Genomic DNA, 19,477 nt, shown 5'->3' with positions numbered 1-19,477 from the left:
TTAACTTGTTTAGAAAACTAAGTGCTGTCTCATTTTCTGTACCCATGTCTTGTGGAGTAAATCGAGACCCATTATACATATTTTATAATGGTCACTTTTGCTTTTAAAGGCATGTGCATTATTCTTGTAATCAGAACAAATACAAACATTTTAGAAAAAATGGTGAAATGGTCAACATTAATCAATTCAGAGTGTCACGGAGTTAGCCTGTTGAGAATAGAGTAAGTGGTACCCTCAAGGAGTGAGGGGGAAGCCAGATGTAAGTGAGAATGGAAAAGGAGAGTGTGCACCATTGAAGAGGTGAATATAAGTCTCATTTGAGAAACTTGAAAGGGTAGGAAACAATGAATGGTAAGAACAAACATATGCCACGCAATTCTGAATAAAGTTTATTAAATAACATGTACAGCCAATGTAGTAATTCAACATCTATTTGTCAGATCGATCCACTGCATAAAGAAAAATAGATGAACAGAAAAATCTGTGTCTGCATAGTACATGCTCTTGGTGTATAATTTAAATGGCAATACTTTAATTGGTTATATATAATGTCAGTTATTTTTCTTTCAGAATATATTTTTTGTAGTAACCTATTCTAGCAATAGGCCTTAATACTACTGCAGATAAACAGGACTGCAAAAAAAAAAAATCAAAAACAAAATAAGAAAAACCACTATAATTGAGATAACAGTTACCTTCTCTCCCAGAAAGAATGATTATTTAAAATTATAACACTTTACAAGGGCTATTTTTGTGCTAAAAATCGGCAGGTAAGTTATTTTGGAATTCCTTCATTTAAATATGCAAAAAAACTTCATGACTTCCTTATTTTACTCCCCCTTCGGTTCAAATTTTTAAAATGATTTTTCTATACAAAGTAGGTACATGGACTATACAAAGTTAAATATACATATTTACAGTCCCACTTCTTAAGCATGTGATTTTTTTTTCTCTTACTGATCCCAGAAAGACTGCAGAAGTTAAGTAGTGTGGGGCTTGCCTTTACCCAGAAGCATGGCTAATCTATTCAAAATGTGTTGCAGGGCATGCCGCCAGTTAGTTGCACTTGCAATTAATAAACCTGTATAAATATCTCAGCATAAAAATAGGTATTTCGTATTACTAAATGTCTGAAGACAAAGGGGCAGTTGGAACCCTTTGTTCCTTGTTGTGTCATATGTAGGAAGCTGAAGTTTGATGCAAATTTTAACAGATGAGTTTATTAAAGATGGGCAAATTGGTGAGGCATACCTGGGATTCTGGAGATATACAAAGTCGTGAGGCTGGCATCATATGCAAATGTGGCTTTACAAATTGGTTTATTTTCTAGCTGTATTTAAAGAGGCGTTCAAACTTACCTACTTAATCAATAAGCACCCCTCAAAAAACAGATAAGATCGTGTTATGGATGGTTTGCATCTAAGAAAGACCAGGAAACACATTAGCCAATATACATTCCAAAATGGGTGATGCTGCTGTGTGAAATGCATGTGGATATGCACTTGAACTGTATTCGGAGCGGGGAGGAGAGACAGAAACAGAGTGCCCTTGGATGGTGAGGTGGACCTTCCAAAGCACTGAGGCTTTCTTAGGGAATATCAGTAAGTCCCTTTCTACCCAGGAAGCTCATCCGCCCTCACCTATAGCCCCAGCCCCACCTCCACCATTAGTTCCACAGCCTTTCCCCCTTGGGATTAAGGCTCTGCTAGTGAAAAACCAGTGTTTCTGTGAAGAAATAACACCTTCCTCTTATCAGTCATTTATACTTTACTGTGAAGGAGTCAGTGGCAGTTGCTTTCCTGAGAGCATGCTTTGAAGGACAGGGAGTGAGGGTACTGTGGCTCTCTGACGGGGGTGGGCAGCTGGTGGGGGTCCTAAGATGCGTAGTGGAGGGAGAAGCTGAGGCACTGAAGACAAACTCTGTGCTTATAAAGACTCTGGGACATGGGTCCTAGGCCAATTCTGAGCTATATGCAAAGAGTCAGGGTTCCTGTACACACCCTATCAACCTGGAACTGCTACTCCTATTTGTGACCTTGGATGTGTATTTGTGGGCAGGATGAGAGTTTGAAGACCCTGGAAACAGTTCCAAGTATTTCCAGCCATAAACCACCTTCAGACAAAGGTTCTTCCAGCATCCTAGTTGTTCAAGGTGAGCTAATGGAGACAGAAATATGACAATGCTTTCTAGGGTCCCTTCAGGGAAAATTCATCTCTTCCTCTCTCACACCCTTCTTAGCACTTATCACAGTCTCTCTTGATTCAGTATTTTTGTGTGTCTGTCTCTCCAACCACCTCTGAGTTCCCAGCAGGCAGGGAATGAGTCATTTCTATCTTTATCTCTCCAAGGTGTCTAACAGAGTGGCCAGTAAGTATCCTTGAATTGGATAAAGTTGTGACGGAACACCCCAGGCATCCCAGCAGCCTCCATCCCCCACAAAAGACTGGCCTCCTGGGAGTGGCAGAATCACGGCCTCACTCTTAGGGCCACTGTATCTGCACCTTCTGCTCTAAAGAGAAGCCTCACAGGGTGAGTCAGGATTCATAACCTTGGGTTCCTACGTTTGGGGTAGTCCTTGGACTCCTATGGCCAATGAAAATGGAGACACGGTGAACCTCTTCTAAGGCTTGGAGCGTGGCTTGCTCATCAGTGGCCCCTGGCATCCAGTGTACACTGGTGTACGTTACCTGAGTCACTGAACACCATCCTTGGTTCTCTGTGAGAATAGGCCTGTCAACCCCAAACTGTCCTGGCCTAAAACAACCCAGAAAAGAAAGAGCAGCAATGGCATTCTGCTAAATGAAACTGTGCTGCCCTGAAGGTGACCGTTCATAACAGCCAGTGATACGGGGAAGGAGCCACTGCAAGGGCCCTCAGGCTACAGCGCTTCTTGAGTTAATCACCTGGAAATACAAATTTAACTATCTGCCTGCGGCAAACCTTGTGTGCTGCTGTGGCTGAACACCGGGGGCGTCAGTGGCAAAGCTGCACGCAGGCTGAATGCACTGGGCGCCTACTTTGACCTCCATTTCCCCACCTACCTCCAGTGAGGGACTGGGCCTTGGGTAGTTTGGGGTCTCCACTACTGTTTAGGGATCGCCTTGGCAGCCCTGACTGGTCTCTCACAGCACTAGGGGACTGGCAGGCTCCGGGGCGACTGGGGGAGTCTGTGTGGAGCCTTGGAGGATGGCTGGGGATCTGCCTGTTGCTCTGAGGGCTCCTGCAGGCTAAATGACCCTTTTGAGCCAAAGCCGGTCAAGCCTGAAGCAGCAAGAAGCATTTCTGGCCTGACTGCTCCTGGACCAGGCTGCAGGTCAGATTACTCAAGGTGGGGCGGGGGTGGGGGAGAGGGCAGGGCTGGAGTGGCTCCCAGAAGCAGCTAAGTAAATACCAACTTGCCTCATTCCTTTTCTGCGTGGTTCAGCCCTGATACACGCAGTAAGCTTAGACAGGTTCAGGTTTTAAATGCAACACTTCTCTGTCCTCTCTTTTCTTCTTTATCCACTGCATTAGTTTTCCTACTGACTCAATGTTTAAATAAAGAGACAAATTCATGAATTATGCTTCATCCTCCAATAAAAATCATCTCTGTGGTTTTCAGTCTTCTTATAGATACAAAGGCTTTACATAGTTGCCTGGGAAAGTACCAAACTGCCTTGTCCTTCTTGAAGTACCTATAAAAAAAAAAAAATACACACAATGAGAAGACTCACCCATTTGAGTTCAGAGAGAGTCCTTGGTAACAATCCTGCAGCTTGTAGAAGGGCGTTTGGTTTCCAAATCACTTTCCCCTATCTTATCTCATTGAGGCTGCAGAATAATGCTGGGTGATAAGCAAGGCGGGCATTTCTAACACTCCCATTTTTTTTCACAGAAACCCAAGCTCAGAGAGACAGACTTTGAACCCAGGTCTCTGACCCCCAGCCCATTGCTCTTTCCAGTACTTCTCCTTTATGGAAGAATGAACAGTTACCAACACAACAAGGTACTGGGGATTTAGAATTTCTAAACTGTAGGATTTCTAAAGTCCACTGGCTATGATTGCGCAGCAAAAGGAAATCTCCCTCCTGGGGCCTAGGCCCCAGATTGACTCCCTGTCTTCACTACCAACCTTGTCAAGGTTCCCTCTGAGCCAGGAACATTGAGCTACCAGGGAACAAGCCCTTCCTGGGCTGCTCCACATCCAGCATTGCTGGATCCCTAATCTAGCAATAGGTCCTTCCCTTGGGATTCTCTCTCTAAAGCTGGGAGATAAGGGTGGAGTGGCAGATAGATGTTGCGTCATTATTACCCTCTCATTAGCAAACATCACAATGTGATCATTGCATCCTTTCCCCGACTGGCTTGGATAGGGCTTCAGAATCCTGCTGAACACACTTCAAGCAGCCACTATCAGTGGGTTGGAGTTGTTGCTCAAAGTAAAACTTCTAGGCTAGAAGAATGTGTCAAAGCTAAGGCCATCTAAAACAGCTAGCTGAAACCCCAGGGGGATGGTCAAGGAGGCTGCAGAGAACTGAGATGGTAAAGCCCAGAGATGTGCTCATATGGGTGGTGAGCACCTTTCCTGACGGATGAGAAAAATGAGCTCTCCTGGGTTATTTTCTTCATAGTCTGAACACAAGGCCACTTTTCTAAGTGTTTGAGGAATTAAGGAATCTAAAATATTTCCTTTATTTAGCTGCCTGGCGGATGCCCCTCACCCCATCCCAAGTTCTCATAAAAATGTAAATACTCCTGGAAGAGTTTAACAAATCCCTGCTAGCCTGCACTCTAATAGGACAGCCACATGTGGCTCCTGAGCCCTTGAAACAGGGGTGGTCTGAACCGAGCGATGCTGTGACTGTAAAATACATATTGGATTTCAAAAACTTATGTACAAAAACTTATGTACAAAAAGAAGAACGTAAAATACCTCCCTGGCAATTTTTCATACTGATGACATGTTCAAATGATAATATTTTAAATGCACTGGGCTTAATATATTAAAATGAATTTCACTGGTTTCTTTGTACTTTTTTCAATGTGGCTTTCAGAAAATTTTAAATTTCATACATAGCTTGAATTACGGTTTTTTTGTTTTTGTTTTTTTTTTGGCGGTACGCGGGCCTCTCACTGTTGTGGCCTCTCCCGTTGCGGAGCACAGGCTCCGGACGCGCAGGCCCAGCGGCCACAGCTTACGGGCCCAGCCGCTCCGTGGCATGTGGGATCTTCCCAGACGGGGGCACGAACCCGTGTCCCCTGCATCGGCAGGCGGACTCTCAACCACTGCGCCACCAGGGAAGCCCCATTATGGTTTTTTTTTTTGGCTGTGCTGTGAGGCTTGCAGGATTTTAGTTCCTGACCAGGGATTGAACCCGGGCCCTCAGCAGTGAAAGCACAGAGTCCTAACCACTGGACTGCCAGGGAATTCCTTGCATTATGTTTCTATTGGACTTGCACTGCACTAGAATGTTGCTGACTTTCAGACCTGGTTTCCTTCTGAATAGAACCTCAACGTGGTGAGGACCACAAAACTTCTGCGGGCCCTGGGAGGAGGATGGGGTAGTTTTCTAGGAGGCTGGTGAGGCCAAGGCAGATCTTTCTGTCTTCCCATTTGTGCTAAGGCCTTGTTCTCACGGCCCCAGTCCTGACATTATTTCGATTTAGCAAAGCTTTTCTAGGGAGATAGGAAAGAGGTGGTCTTTGGAAAGAAGATAAAGGTAAAGCCAGTTGTTTAAGGGGTAGAGTGTCAGTGGTTCCCAGCATTATATTTGTGCCTGAGCAGAAAGAACAGAGGCTCAGGGAGAGACGAGCCTAAAGTTCATATACTGGCCCTGCCATTTGCTCCCTGGGTGGTGACCTTGGGGCTAGTTACTTAACCTCTTTGGGCCTCAGTTGTTGAATCTGTGGAAAGAGGATAATTCTTGTCTTACAGGCTGTTTGTTGAGAGAACTTCAGTAAGAAAGTATATCAAGCATCTGTTTTGTTACAGAATCTCAAATTCTGATCTTTCTCTCCCCCATCCTATGAAAGTGACTCCTTTCATTAAGCAGGTTGCTTTGAGGAAAGTTATTAGAAGCCTGGAGTAAATGAGGTCTTTGGAATGTCTACACATATGCTTGAGCTTCATGGCAGAAATCTAGGCTCAAGTGTTCTTGTGGTGTTCCACAGGCGTTCTAAAAATTAAAATTTCCGAATGTAGGACGGACAGATGCGCAATAGAAATACAGAGGGAATTCCCTGGCGGTCCAGTGGTTAGGACTCAGCGCTTTCACTGCTGGGACCTTGGTTCCATCCCTGGTCAGGGAACTCAGATCCTGCAAGCTACATGGCACAGACAAAAAAAAAAAAAAAAAAGAAAGAAATACAAACAGAACTCAATGGATGAAGCTGGCACCTGCCCTTCCATGCAGTAGGTGTTGGCATTTTTGGTTGTCAGGTTCAATGTTAGCATCATCCACACTGCCCTGAGAGCAAACATGAACTGGGTGGCTCATCGTTCCTAATGGTGGTATAGGAACTGAGAAGGCCCTTCTCTGTGTGTAGAGAATAGTGCTCTCTTCGTGACTCATCACGCCTAGTTCTTCCTTCAATACACAACTGGTAAGAAAAGTATGATGTCACTTACCAACAAACCATCCATCGTCACACTTTTCCATGACATCAACGATATCTCCATCCCGGAGCTCCAGTTCATCATCATTCTGTGGTATATAGCTATACAATGCTTGGTAGCTAAATCTGAGAGAGAAATAAACCTCGACTCAAACACTGATGGAATTAAATAATGAGTTTTAAAAACCCATTTCAGCTGAACCAACATTTGGGTAGTGTTTCCTACTCATCAGTGGGGATAAAAGTATTTTATTGGCTATTTCTCTAATAATTTGGGGAGATCCATGTGATAAGCAAATTAAGATTCACAGGGATGGGGAACTTCTGAGAAGCAAGTCCTGATCAGTCCTTTTATTCAGTTTCATTTGGTTACCACAGCCAAGCTTTTTTGTCTAGATGCTCCCCCTTTAAAGTTAATTGAGTCCTTTTCTTAACATAGGGTAACGCATGTCGATTATCAAGGATAATCAGAAGTTACTTAGGTCCAGAGACAGACATTATATTCTGGTCACATACATTGGAGAACATGAGGCAACTGTCATGTATATATATAATTTTTAAAAGTACATCTCAATTGCCTCACTGTTTAGCAAAAGTACCTTGAGTTTCTTTACGTGCCAACACACATTTCATTAATTGCTTTTAAATGTGGATGCCACTTTTCTGAAACTCTTGAAAGCATTTCTAGCCCAGTGATGTTTGGGGTTAAGATTTTTATTTGCTTGTTAGTTGGCCTTAAGGCAATTTGGTCTGTTCTGACAACAGGCTCTGGAAATAGCTGGACTACTTGTGAAATCTGATACCTGTTTTGGCAGCAAATAAACGCTTGCTTTCATTTACTCTTTCGATAGATATTTAAGAAGCACCTACTATGCACCAGTTCACAGTTCTGTTTACTTGCTACTTTGAAACACAACAGTAGCAGGTAAAACTTTGCAAACCAGCCCATCATCTACCATTTTCAGTGGATGTCAGTGAATTCCAGCATGTGGGCAAGAGAGACTAGAAACAAGTAAGTGGAGTCAGTTCCTAGAAACAAGAGGTTCTGCTCTCTGCTAAAACCAAAGGGGCAATTTAATTTTACATATTTATTCAAATGTAGTGAAACTCTGGTAGATGGATCTGCCCGCCAGAAGGAAGGTCTCTAATGAGGAATTAAGAGTTGCAGATGGATTTCCAGTTGGTAAATGAATACATTTTGATGTTTCTGTATTTGCCTGCTGTCTCTTACCCAACCTGGACTCGTTACGATGCCTTAGCCCCTTTACTGCCGCTGTGGCTGCTTTGCCCGTCTCAGCTCTGGGAGATTACTCCTGTTATCTGCCTCACTGTCTCACCCCAGACAGCGGAGACCGGCTGGAAGCAGTCCTGCAACCTTGCTGCTTGGGTCCCCGACTGGCTCTAATTTTGGAGGGGCTTCATGCTGTTTGGACACGGTTCCATAGAGTTCTTCCCCCGCCTCTGAGCAGAGCTTTAATTTTCCTCCCCTCCTGCCCCTACTGCCATGTGTAAGGAAGGGTCCCTGTTCCTGGCCAGGCTAAACTCCCTTCCCTGGGCTATTTCCTCGACTTAACGTCTTCTCTCTTACATCTTTCGATTCTGTTAACTCCTTCTCAAGTATAGATGTGCTTAAGCCTCTGCATCCTAAGAACAACTCCCCCGTCTCTGCTACTCCCCGAACCTACAGCCTCCCTGTCGCCCGCTCCGCCCACTCACCATCGCACAGACTCATCAGCCCTCTGTAACACAGGGTCTGCCTGCAGCAGCGCTGTCATTGCAGAGGTCACCAACGATTTCTCCAGGTGCCACCTGGAGGACATTTCTCATTTCCTACCCTCCTCGCCTCTCTGAAGCAGGGGCACCACTGGCCACACGCTGCTTGCTACTGTGGCACACAAGTGAGTGCTCCTAGACCCTCGCCTGTGTCTCCTGCTGTCTCCTTTGCTGGCTGCTACTCTGTTGCCTTAAAAGTTGGTTCCCCAAGGATCTATCCTCAGTTCTCTTCTCCCTTTCTCCCAATCTCCTCAGGGAATCTTATATAATCTTATATTCTTCCATGCACCAGAGGCCCACTCTTTCCTAGCTCAGGCCCTCACCACTTTTTTGCTGTATTCATATCTCCAAACCACTATCTTTGTCCTTCGTCTCTGAAATCCACTCTCCACTCTGTTAAAACGAGATCCAATTCATGTGTTCCTCTTTTTTTTTTTTTTCTGGCCACGCTGCGTGGCTTGCAGGATCTTAGTTTCCCGACCAGGGATTGAAGCCGGGGGCCACAGCACTGAAAGCGCTGAGTCCTAACCACTGGACCTACCAGGGAACTTCCAAGTATGGTCCTGATTTTAAAACCCTTCAGTGGCTCCTGAGTGAATGCAGACTAAAATCCAAATTTATTTCAGTTGCATTCTACAGTCTGGTCCTAACCTGCTCCTTGAGCTTTGTCTCCATTCCCTCCATGAACTGCACACCGTGGCCACAGGGGTTTTTCGATGTTCTCCAAACACACTACCTACTCCGGGCCTTTGCACATTTGGTTTTCTCAGCTGAGAAGACCTTTTACCTCCCTGCTCTAGCTCTCAAATCCGATTTGTCTTTCAATGCTTATTCCAGAACCCCCTTCCTCTGTGAATGGAGTTTACTCCTTTGTGCTTAGAACATAGATATCCAATACTTTTTTTTTTAAATGAATGGATCAACCCTATTCATTCCTCTCCAGTCGGAATTAACACTCTTTCCTCTACACTATCACAGCACTAGGAATGAAACCAGTCAGCGCAGCTCCCAGTTGCCCTGTATGGCAGTAAATTCTTTACCTCTCTCCCCCAAGAGTCCATGACCTCCTTTATTTACCTGCCACCTATTTTCACGTTGGCTGATGGAAAACAGCCTTAACTAGAAACCCTTAGAGAAGCTTGGAGTGACTGGTTCATCCCCCCAAATGGCTGCCCTTCCTACAGTCAGTCAGTGACCCACTTCCTAAGCCCAACGGTCTACTGAGAACTCGAGAACTGAGGTTCACCAAGTGTACTTACAAATCCTGGGAGGTTTGACTCCTGTCTGGGGTGACTCTTCGCTGCTGGGCTTGAGGTTGCTGAGAAATGATTAGAGATGATTTATTGTCAGAAGGGGATACCTTGTGATGAAAGTCAAGGGGATGAGAAACAGTGCTGCAGTAATGAACAGATTTTTCGGCAATGTTTATGATCTCATTGCAAACTGCTTCCTGTGGTGGCCCCGAGATATCCAGAAACCCCCATAAAACAGTCAACATGGGGACAAAAAAAAAGAAAGAGAGGAAGAGATGTAACATTCCAGACGAAGCACATAAGTCCAGGGAAACAACAGAGTTGAAGATCCAGGTTAAAAAAATAGATATTCCAGTAGTGGAGTGCAGGAGGAATCCAGGTGTAAGCATGGAAAAAAACAGGTAAGATACAGAAGAATTTGGGATTTAGTATGAATATTTAAAAAAAAAAAAAGGCAGCAGCATAAAAGCCTGTAATTAGTGAGTAACTGTTACAAACGGAATAATTACAGGATAGAAATGTAAGTATGTATCCCCAATCATGCACTAATATATTAATTGAATCCCACATGTAGGCAGAGTAGAAATATGGTCTCTAAATTCCTCTGCTTTTTTTTTTTTTTTTTTGAGGGGAGAGGGTGGCCTAACATCTCTCTCTACTACAATAGCCATATAATTCTTGTAAATAATGGCTCTGTGAGTTAACCAGGCATTACTCCAGTCTAGACTCTACAAATCAGTAAGAATTCTCTTTAGAAAAGCTACAGTCTTATTCAACAGGCATCTTACCACATAGCTCTTTTCAGATTCTGTGAGATCAGGTCCTGCTCTCAATGAATGATGAGAAGGCTGTGATCACCAAGCAAATTATAAGGGAGACATTTTAGCAGATGTCACATTGGAAAGGATTCAAAATAAAAGTGTGAGCAAATACACATACCACACCATCACATTCAATGACACCGGATACTCGTGGCCTATGGCCACCGAGTTTCCAAGACAACACGGTGGGTGCAGAGGAGAAAATGCAATGTACAGAGTTAGAAGCAAGGTTCCAGGCAATGAAATGAGCAGTTGGGAACATGGCTGCAGTGAGGTGAGAATGAACAACACAGGGACCCCAGATTGGCAGGGAAGAGACACAGAAGGGCTACCTTAAGGAACAGTTATGTCCCTCTGTAACCACACAGGTTGGTCCCCTTGCTCTCAGCTGGCAAGCATCTATGGAAGGGCTGCTGTACCAAAAGCCAGTTCCACTTATTCTGACTGGGAACCTCCTCTGGCAGAGCAGGCTCGTGAAAGTATCAGGTATGCCATTTTCCCGTGTGTATAAAAGAGCAACACTTTTGAAAAACTCCTTGGTAATATGTGACGTATCAAGTGAGACTGTTCCCCAGGAAGAACCTGCACATGATACTCTCCAGCTAAGTATGCGATCGATGAGTTCTGATATCTCATGGGGCAGAGCTTGCTTCCAGAAACAGGATGGTGTGTCCTGACACACTGGTAGAAATGAAACTATCACTCTTCACTCACCAGCTTAGGCCCCACATGCTGACGTGGAAATAAGGTGCAATCGTGGCCAAGCGGACCTGTCTTTTAAGTAAGGATCCTATAGCACAGGCCAGGCCTTCACTGGAAGAATGTCTGGAATTATCTATCCCAGAGAGGATTCAAATCCAAGCTCTAAGAAGTCTCCCTAAATGAATATTTGAAGGGCCATCCTTGGAGAAACCCTCCAGGTAACGTGCAATAATAGTGATGAGTCACAGCAACTCCAGGGCCTTCTAGAAGAGCACTCAGATCTTTAGTGTGTGACCCACTTGTTTCACAGGAAGGCCCAGAGAGGGTGAGGGCCTCCCCTGAGGTCACCCAGCAAGTTAGTGGTAGACCTGCCTCCTGGATTCACCTACTGTCCCGTTGGACCTTCTCTTTCATCCTTGGACCATTTCCCTCATTATTAAGTGTGCTCACTGACATTATTTTCAATGAGTCCCACAGAAACCCTGGAGACAGGCAGGACAGGGTTTATCATCCCATTTTCTTTTAAAGCCCAGGAAGCGGATGCTCAGAGGGGTTTAGTGCGTTCCCCAATGTCACACAGCTAACAAGAGGTAACACTGCCCCACCACACCATCCCTTCCTGTTCGTCTCCGCTGTAAATTCTCATCCATTAGCATGGCCTGCAGGACCAGCTTTCATCCCAGCCATCACTTCTATACTCCCATCCTTTTGGAAAACGTTTTCAAGTTCTCCAAACTGCAACCTCTTAAACCAGCGCCCTTGGACTCGGGGAGAAGAGACAGAACTGCAAGGGTTCTGCTCTTTAGAAGACGTCTCAGGACCCGCGGGCCTTTGCCAGGTGACTGGGAGCTGACCTTGTGTGGCCCCACTCACTGCCCATCCAGCCTCTGGATCAAGGCTTCTGCATAACAAAGGAAAATAATGACACTCCCAAGCATCTACTATATGGGCTTCTATGTGGCAGCACTGAGTGGGTGATACCTACAGGCAGATTTTGACTTGATAGAAGGTAAAACTTTCTAAACATGAGAGCTGTCCAACAGAAGGGACTGCCTCGAGAGGAAGTGAGTGGTCAGTCCCAGCAGCTGTCCCAGCTGAGGCAGTGTTGACTTTTGCTAGATGGGACATTGTAGAGCCCTGCTGCTCAAACTCTACTGTATGTCAGATTCACCTGGGATCCTGTTAAAATGCAAATTCTCATCTGAACGTCTGGGATGCATCTTAAGCCTGTTCATTTCCATTTGGTGGTGCCCATGCTGCTGGTCCACAGACCAACTTTTGGGGAGCAAGGCTGAAGAGCACCTCAGTTACCCAACACTGAGATTCTTTGTCTACAGTGTGCCAAGACTGGTGGGTCTGGCTCACCTCGTGAAAATAAAAGTTCTCATAAAGAGAGAAAATATTTCCAAACTCCAGCTGGTGGCCTAACAACCTCAGGTCAAGTGCAGCACAAAGAGAGGATGCAGACAATTTACTGACATGACCTCCAGTTTACCAAAGCCCCACAGCATCTTTCGAATCAGCTTTAATCCTAAAGGAGTGACTGGAATCAATCATCTAGCAAATATTTTACACTTAAATTTAAAAGAGTTTTGGTGAATCAGCTACATTAAGAACCACCTGATATTTTTCTATCCCTTTGTTTTTTTTTTTGGCTGAGCCGTGTGGCATACAGGATCCTAGTTCCCTGACCAGGGATCAAACCCATGCCCCCTGGACCACCAGGGAGGTCCCACTGTCCCTTTCTTTTGTAAAGCATCTTTTTTTTTTTTAAAGTGGCTTTCAAAGCACTCTGGTGGCACAGGGGTTGAGAATCTGCCTGCTAATGCAGGGGACACGGGTTCGAGCCCTGGTCCGGGAGGATCCCATAGGCCACGGAGCAACTAGGCCTGTGAGCCACAACTAGTGAGCCTGCATGTCTGGAGCCTGTGCTCCACAACAAGAGAGGCCGCGATAGTGAGAGGCCCGCACACTGCGATGAAGAGTGGCCCCCGCTTGCCACAACTAGAGAAAGCCCTCGCACAGAAACGAAGATCCAACACAGCAAAAATAAATAAATTAATTAATAAACTCCTACCTCCAACATCTTAAAAAAAAAGCACATATAGGTCCATTACCTCACATGACTTTTATACTCACCCTTTGACTTGGGAAGGGCAGAAAAGGAAATTTTAAGGCTCATGGAATTCTGAAGATTTTCACAAGGTGGCAAAGCCACTGAGTACTGAACCTCTCAGGTTCTAGTCGCCATACACCACCTCCCTCTTGGCTCGTGATGGGATAGCTGGGGTAAGGATGATAGCAACACCCAGCTTCTGCCTCTCCTGAAAACAGGCACTGTAACTTCTCTTGAATACTTTTTCTTTGTGTAAAAGGTCCAGTGTGCAGTAATGGATGTCATCCAATCATTAACTCAAGGATCCGCAGTTCTGAGAAGGGATCCTGACCCAGCTGATACCCTCCTTGGACTCAGGTCATATGCAAACCAGAGGATGATCGTCACCGCAACCTTCACATCTAGACAAACTTAACATCTAGTACAAACTCAACTCATCCCTGAGTCACCTGTTGCTTACTTAACGTCTGTGGAATAAATGAAGACGGCAAGAAGAATATTTATCCTGTTCGGGAAGATGATTCAGTTTCTCCCTATTTGAAATGCATTCCTTAGATTTAAGCCAAACATCTCATACAGCGGAAATGTAAACAGTTTTTTTTGGGGGGAGTGGGGTGGGTGGAGTAGAGGTGGGTACAGCATGTGGACCTTTGGTGGAGATGGAAACCATTGATATCTGTTACAGGGACTCGCCCTTCACTTTGAAGGCTGTTTACTTTCAGACATTTTTTCCCTCTGGGCGTATGTTTTGTCTTTCCCTGGTCTCACTTTCTAACCATATACAGCTTTATGTATCTCTTCCTCTGAACTTATCCTATCCAATACGGTAGCCAGTAGCCACATGTATCTACTCAACACTTGAGATGGGGCCAGTATGAACTGTGTCATAAGTGTAAAATTATTTACACTTTTTACGAAATTATTTTTTACAAAATTATTTCCCAAACTTAGTATAAAATGTAAAATAGCTCAACAATTATCCTGATTATATATTAAAATGATACTATTTTAGATATGTTTGGTTAAATCAAATATAACTAAAATTAATTTCACTTACTCCATTTTACTACCAGAAAATTTTAAATTACGTACGTGACTCACGTTATATTTCCGCTGGCCAGTGATGCTGCCAACCCCTCCCGGGTCTTAGTGTACACCCTTCCTTAAGCCTAAAAGTGGACAAAGTTCTAACCAGGACCTCAGCCAGGGCTGGGGATAAAGGGACTATTATCTCATGCTAAGTACACTTCAGACTCTTGGAAATACATTCCAGTTTTTCACATGTTTAGAAAAACAGCCACCAGCACCCCCCGCCCCGCCCCACTGCACTGCCCTCCCGGATCAACAGTAAGCAGGTGATAGTTGCTGATCCAGAAACAGCTTTTCTTCCATATTTGCACACAGAAACACAAGTCGGCCCTCCTGGCCTGGAGCTTTTGTTTCATTCTTCCGAGCGAGCAGCCCTTCATGTGTCCTTGCTCTGTGGCCCTGCTGCCTTTCTACCTTCAGTTCACAGCGGTCCCTCAGAAATCTGACCCTGCATCCCTGGGGCTGTTAATCCCTCTGGATCCACAAAAAACACCTGGTGCTCCTATGAGTTACTAAGCATTCTCTTCCAGCTCTGGGCGTGTGCCAAAGCCTTGAAGCCCAAAATAAAATGTCCCCAGGCTAGAGGCCATCAGGAAGTCCTGGCGACGTGGACAGGGCAGAGGACTCCACCTCCACGTGGCCCCGAGCCCCTCTAGAAGCGGCAGGAGTCTCTGCTCTCCCAACCTGCGTGCGTCTCTCAGAGATGGCGTGCCTCTGCTCATCACATACCCCGAATCTCCTCTCCTCAGACCTCACCTCTCTGGTGACCCACACTGTCCTCCCAGGGGACACTGGACTGGGAGGGAGGAAACTGGGTTCCAGGACAGGGTCTCCCAGTAATTTATTGATTTTTGAGCAAAATGCTTAACTTCTTTGGATTTCAAGTTCTTAGGAAAATAAGAGGCTTGGGCATGATTTACATAAACATCTTTTTTGGCTCTAAAGTTCTGATGTAGTCATTAGACTGTGCTCGTCCTATGAATTGAGAACCAGGGCTGGGCAAGGCTGACCTGGCTTAAGGGGGCCAGCACTCCACTCACTGCCCACTGGACAGTCGCCTCCGGGTGGCTGGAGAGCTCACCTGTGGCAGTGTGGGAGGCGAGGAGCTGCCCGGATGGTAGAGGGAGAGGTGCAGCTCCTGGAAGACCGCAGGCAAACTCTGCCAGAGCAGTTAGAAGACCTGAAAGACTTAGGCTCCTGGCTTTCGGCTCTAGGAAACCTCCGCAGGTCCTGCAGAACAGTCTGACTCCACTGAGTTTTCCTCTTGCATTTATTAAGAAAAAGATCCCAGCTTACGTATAAAACTAATTACCACCAATTAGTTCAACTGCTTACCGCCTAGACTCAATCTCCTTGCAGATCAGTCCACAGACAACACATCGGCGTTGTTGTGACGTGAATCTGATGACAGCACTGAACTTAACACGCTCAGCCTTCTCATAGTCTGTGGCGGGGTATGTTTCTTTCCCAAAACAATCAGACGAGTGATGGCAAATATGTATCCAAGTATGAAGGAACCAAAAGCTTTCCAAGAGGATGCCTTTGTACTCGAGGTGAGAGAGAATAACGAGAAGCACTGATTTACAGAGCGCAAATTCTAAATGTTCTAGTCTGGATTTGTATAACCAAAGGAAAAGAATTCTTCCACCTTCTACTTTCTTGTGTCCCCCAACCCCATCTTCCTCTCCTAGGTGGAATGGAGTAAGGAGGATAAAATAAACTACTTTTGTTTCTTTTCCCTGTCAGCAAGTATTTATCGAGTCCCAGCTACTTGCTCTGTGCTGGGTTCATTCATCTCCAGGAAACCTCATTTCATCCTCATAATAACTCAATAAGGCAATCAGTATTTACCTCATCTTACAAAACTAAGACCCAACATGTCAGAGTTGGGAATTGAAGCGCCAGGATTGGAACCCCATTCTCTCTGACTCCAAGTTCCCTGCCCTCCCAACACACCCTGATCTGCCGGGCTGTGCTCTGCCAGAGGGGAAGACGTCAGAATAGCTGAGGGAGGTGCCCATCAAGAGACCACCTTAAGTTGCCCCGTACTCTGCAGCTGGCATGAGCGTTTCTACTGCAGTCCTCCATTTCTCCTAACACCTTTGTAGGGGTGGACACTGCAACTGCAGGTTCCCTGCACCTTAGGTGTTGAGCGCACACCTGCTGATCATTTTTCTAAGAACTGCAGCCAATGTCTCTCCATCCTGTACACTGTTGAACACCCTCTGTATATATTGAGAGGTTTCCCTTCTGAGTGAGTCAAAGGAAAATGTTTCCCCTTATTAGGTGGGTATTTTAACATTTCTTATTTTCTTTTTGTTCTTGTAAGTTGCATCACATGCTTTCCCTTCTACTTCTGATTTCCATGCTCAAAGAGGGCCTATGCCTTTGTTCTTACCTTTCTGGGAACTAACCTAGTTTCCATGCGGTAAGGGATGTTCCCTCTGAGTTCACCAAAGCACATCTTGCTGTCATCTTTCCCTCTCTCCCCTCCTTTCTCTAAGGCTGTAGTTTGTTCTTATGCTTCTCAGATGCTTTGAAGACACAGAGCTTTCCTGAATACTTTTATTTAAACGTGATGCCCTCAGATTTTACCGTTTGATTGGCTTTCTCCTCTTTAGGACCCAAACTGACATCACATAGGTTTTGTCACTTTTCTCAGCCCTCAGTGCTGTCATTGTAAAAGTAGAGTAGACTGGGGGTTCACAACCTGGGCGAGGGGGTCTGTGGACTCCTAGGGAGCTCTCAGAATGATTCAGGTGTGAATCTCCTAAAACTTTATGCAAAATTGTATGTGTGCCACCCTCTTTCCCAAACAACTGGCCTAGAGTCCTCAGCTAACCTCAGGTTCTCAAAGGTTCTGTGATCCAGAAAAAGTTATGAGTCACTGGAGTAGATGATACTTAAAGATTCTTTTAAATTCAGAAATTCTGTGAGGATCTCTCACTCAGTTGTAGGAGCTCTTAACAACAAAGTCTGGATGCCAGTCTGCAAACAGTGCTATCTTGGGGAAAGCTCAGAAAATATTTGATGATGCTAATGGTGGAGATCTCCCAGATGATATTCCCCTTCACTTTCTTGACCAATTGTCCTAAACCTTCTTGGCCAAAATTTACACGCAACAGGATCCAAGAACTTGGTTGATAATTCTGAACTCTTGGGCATTTTGGATGTGTTTGTGTGTATGTCTTTGTCCAATTGGTTAAGTTGTCCCTCGAAAAAGAAAAGGGAAAGCTTTTGTTTTTCTGTTGTGAAAGTCCACAGGTCTATCATAAACCCCCTCCTTAAAATTTTGTGTTTGTTCTTCTCTCTCCTTGTAACTGAAATTCACAGGATTTTTAGCTGATCATAGAATATCAAAGCTAACAGGAAGTTATCTTTGTCTGAATCTTTTGTTTATGGATGAGGAAGCTGCCAGAGAAAGGAAGTGATTCACCCAAAGACACACAGCAGGCTCATGGCAAAGCGGGAGCTAGAGCCCAGGAATCCTGACCTGCAGTGCAGCGCCCTTCCCAACGATCCCGCTTCCCCTAAACGCCCCCTACCTCTCATTCACCCCTTTCTGCTGTTCAGAGAACACCACGAGCAACCAACCCAATGTCTCATCAGCTTGGGAGTCTTCAAAGGAGTGAAAAGTCAAACCCTTTCACAGCTGCAGAGATGGGGGCAGTGGGCTGGGCTGGACAGGTGACTCAGGAGAAGGAAAGCAGCAAAGCAGGGACTAACACAATTAGGGAATGCTGATGAGCAATTAGCAAGGGTCACAGGACTTGAGGAAGATGACCAGACACCCTGGCAGAAGGTGCTGACCAGTATCCACAAGAGGCACCAATCAGCCCTCCAAGCTCGGCTCCCAGCCCCTTCTGTCCACCTGCGGAAGCGTCAGTGAAACCAGGAACTCACGACTCCCCTCCCTCCTCTCACGTTCCTACTCCTGGGGCTTGGCTGGGCTATTTGCTTGCCTTGAATGCCGCCCTCCTGCTGTTCACCTATCATAAAACCCCCAGTTCTTTAAGCCCCAGATCAAAAGCCGCTTTTCTCTTAAAGTCTTTCCATCTTCCTCTTCCTGCCGCTTATTATTTCTTCCCATCTTGAACTCTCAGAGCGAACTGTTTGTGACCCTACTTCCCTGTCTGCGTTACAATTGTGAACATGTCTCATCCCCCCAGTGGAGCTCATACACTCCTTTAGTTGGGGTCAGTCATATTGTATTCTTTCTTTCACTCAAAAAATATTCATTGAGTGCCTTCCATATCTCAGGGGTTCTGGTCCCTTATGCTCTAATGGTGACAAACAAAGGGACGAATACAATAGAGCTGATAAGTGCCCCTTAGGTCAGGTGCAGGGAGCTGTGAAAGCACAAAGTCCAGCATTTAATCTAGTCTTGCAGGGGGAGGGAAAAGTTGTCAGGAAAGGCTTCCTGGAAGGAGCAACATCTAAGTGGAAAAGTGAAGGACAGGTGGGAATTTCCCAGACATACAAAGCAAGGGAGGCTTTGGAAGGTGAGGCTGGCTTGCTGTCTAAGGGGCCCGATCACATGGGGCCTTCCTAAGCCCATGAAGGAGGAGAGACTTTCCTGAGAGCAAAGGGGAGCCCCTGACGATGTTCACTCCTCTGTGCCTCTTGCAGCACTTAGCACAGTGCCTAGAACATCCTAGATGCTTGAATGGGAGAGGCAATGGTCATAACATTTCCCAATGTCTTTTCATGCTCTCAGGTTAAATTCCCTCGACTTACGGGTCAGATGCTCAACCTAGCTTCCCAACAGTGATAACAAAATTGAACTACTGGTTTAGCACCGCACCCGCAAGGACAAGCGTGGCTGGCAGTTCTCCTGATAACGCAGACTGGTCTGGAATGCATTTATTCAAATAAGTGACACAGCCTGAGATCACATCTTGTGACTGGATCACCAGAGAATACCTGTCATTCAAGCCCTTCCCATCTTTAGCTCTGTCATCCAAAGAGGCCCTCAAGAGGCAGAAAGCTTCTTTTGCAGGACCTCATTTCCCGGGTTGCCATCCTGCTCCCAGTGCCAGGAGGGGAAGGCAAAGGGGCTTGGGAGGGAGTGTGTGGGCAGGAGCCCTTTTCACACAACCCCCAGCTCTCAACAGGGAGCAAGATGGGT

The 19,477-nt window shown here is 45.5% G+C and overlaps 1 protein-coding gene and 1 long non-coding RNA gene across 51 annotated transcripts in view; one reads left to right on the top strand and one right to left on the bottom strand.

The window, feature by feature from the left end:
• Positions 1 to 366: 366 nt before the first annotated feature.
• SORBS1 (sorbin and SH3 domain containing 1) overlaps positions 367 to 19,477 on the bottom strand; it is a 240,748-nt gene continuing 221,637 nt past the window's right edge. For 31 of the 50 annotated variants that reach the window (XM_067709891.1, XM_067709921.1, XM_067709911.1 and 28 more), the window contains 4 exons: positions 10,410 to 10,469; positions 9,628 to 9,818; positions 6,609 to 6,721; positions 367 to 3,675 (listed from right to left, as the gene is read on the bottom strand). In XM_067709891.1, coding sequence (XP_067565992.1) covers positions 3,608 to 3,675; positions 6,609 to 6,721; positions 9,628 to 9,818; positions 10,410 to 10,469 — 432 coding nt within the window. In that variant the 3' untranslated portion in view covers positions 367 to 3,607. The remainder of the gene's footprint in view (positions 3,676 to 6,608; positions 6,722 to 9,627; positions 9,819 to 10,409; positions 10,470 to 19,477) is intronic. The other 19 variants (XM_067709912.1, XM_067709924.1, XM_067709929.1 and 16 more) reach the window with 3 other exon arrangements.
• Positions 3,675 to 16,085, top strand: LOC137208965 (uncharacterized). The gene is made up of 4 exons (XR_010935851.1): positions 3,675 to 3,986; positions 7,447 to 7,607; positions 7,698 to 7,778; positions 13,520 to 16,085. It is a non-coding gene; the product is annotated as an uncharacterized lncRNA (long non-coding RNA).

The sequence above is a fragment of the Pseudorca crassidens genome, chromosome 16, assembly GCF_039906515.1.
Source record: "Pseudorca crassidens isolate mPseCra1 chromosome 16, mPseCra1.hap1, whole genome shotgun sequence".
Lineage (NCBI taxonomy): Eukaryota > Metazoa > Chordata > Mammalia > Artiodactyla > Delphinidae > Pseudorca > Pseudorca crassidens.
The sequence above is the reverse complement of the archived record's forward strand: the minus strand, read 5'-3'. Positions and strand labels throughout refer to the sequence as shown.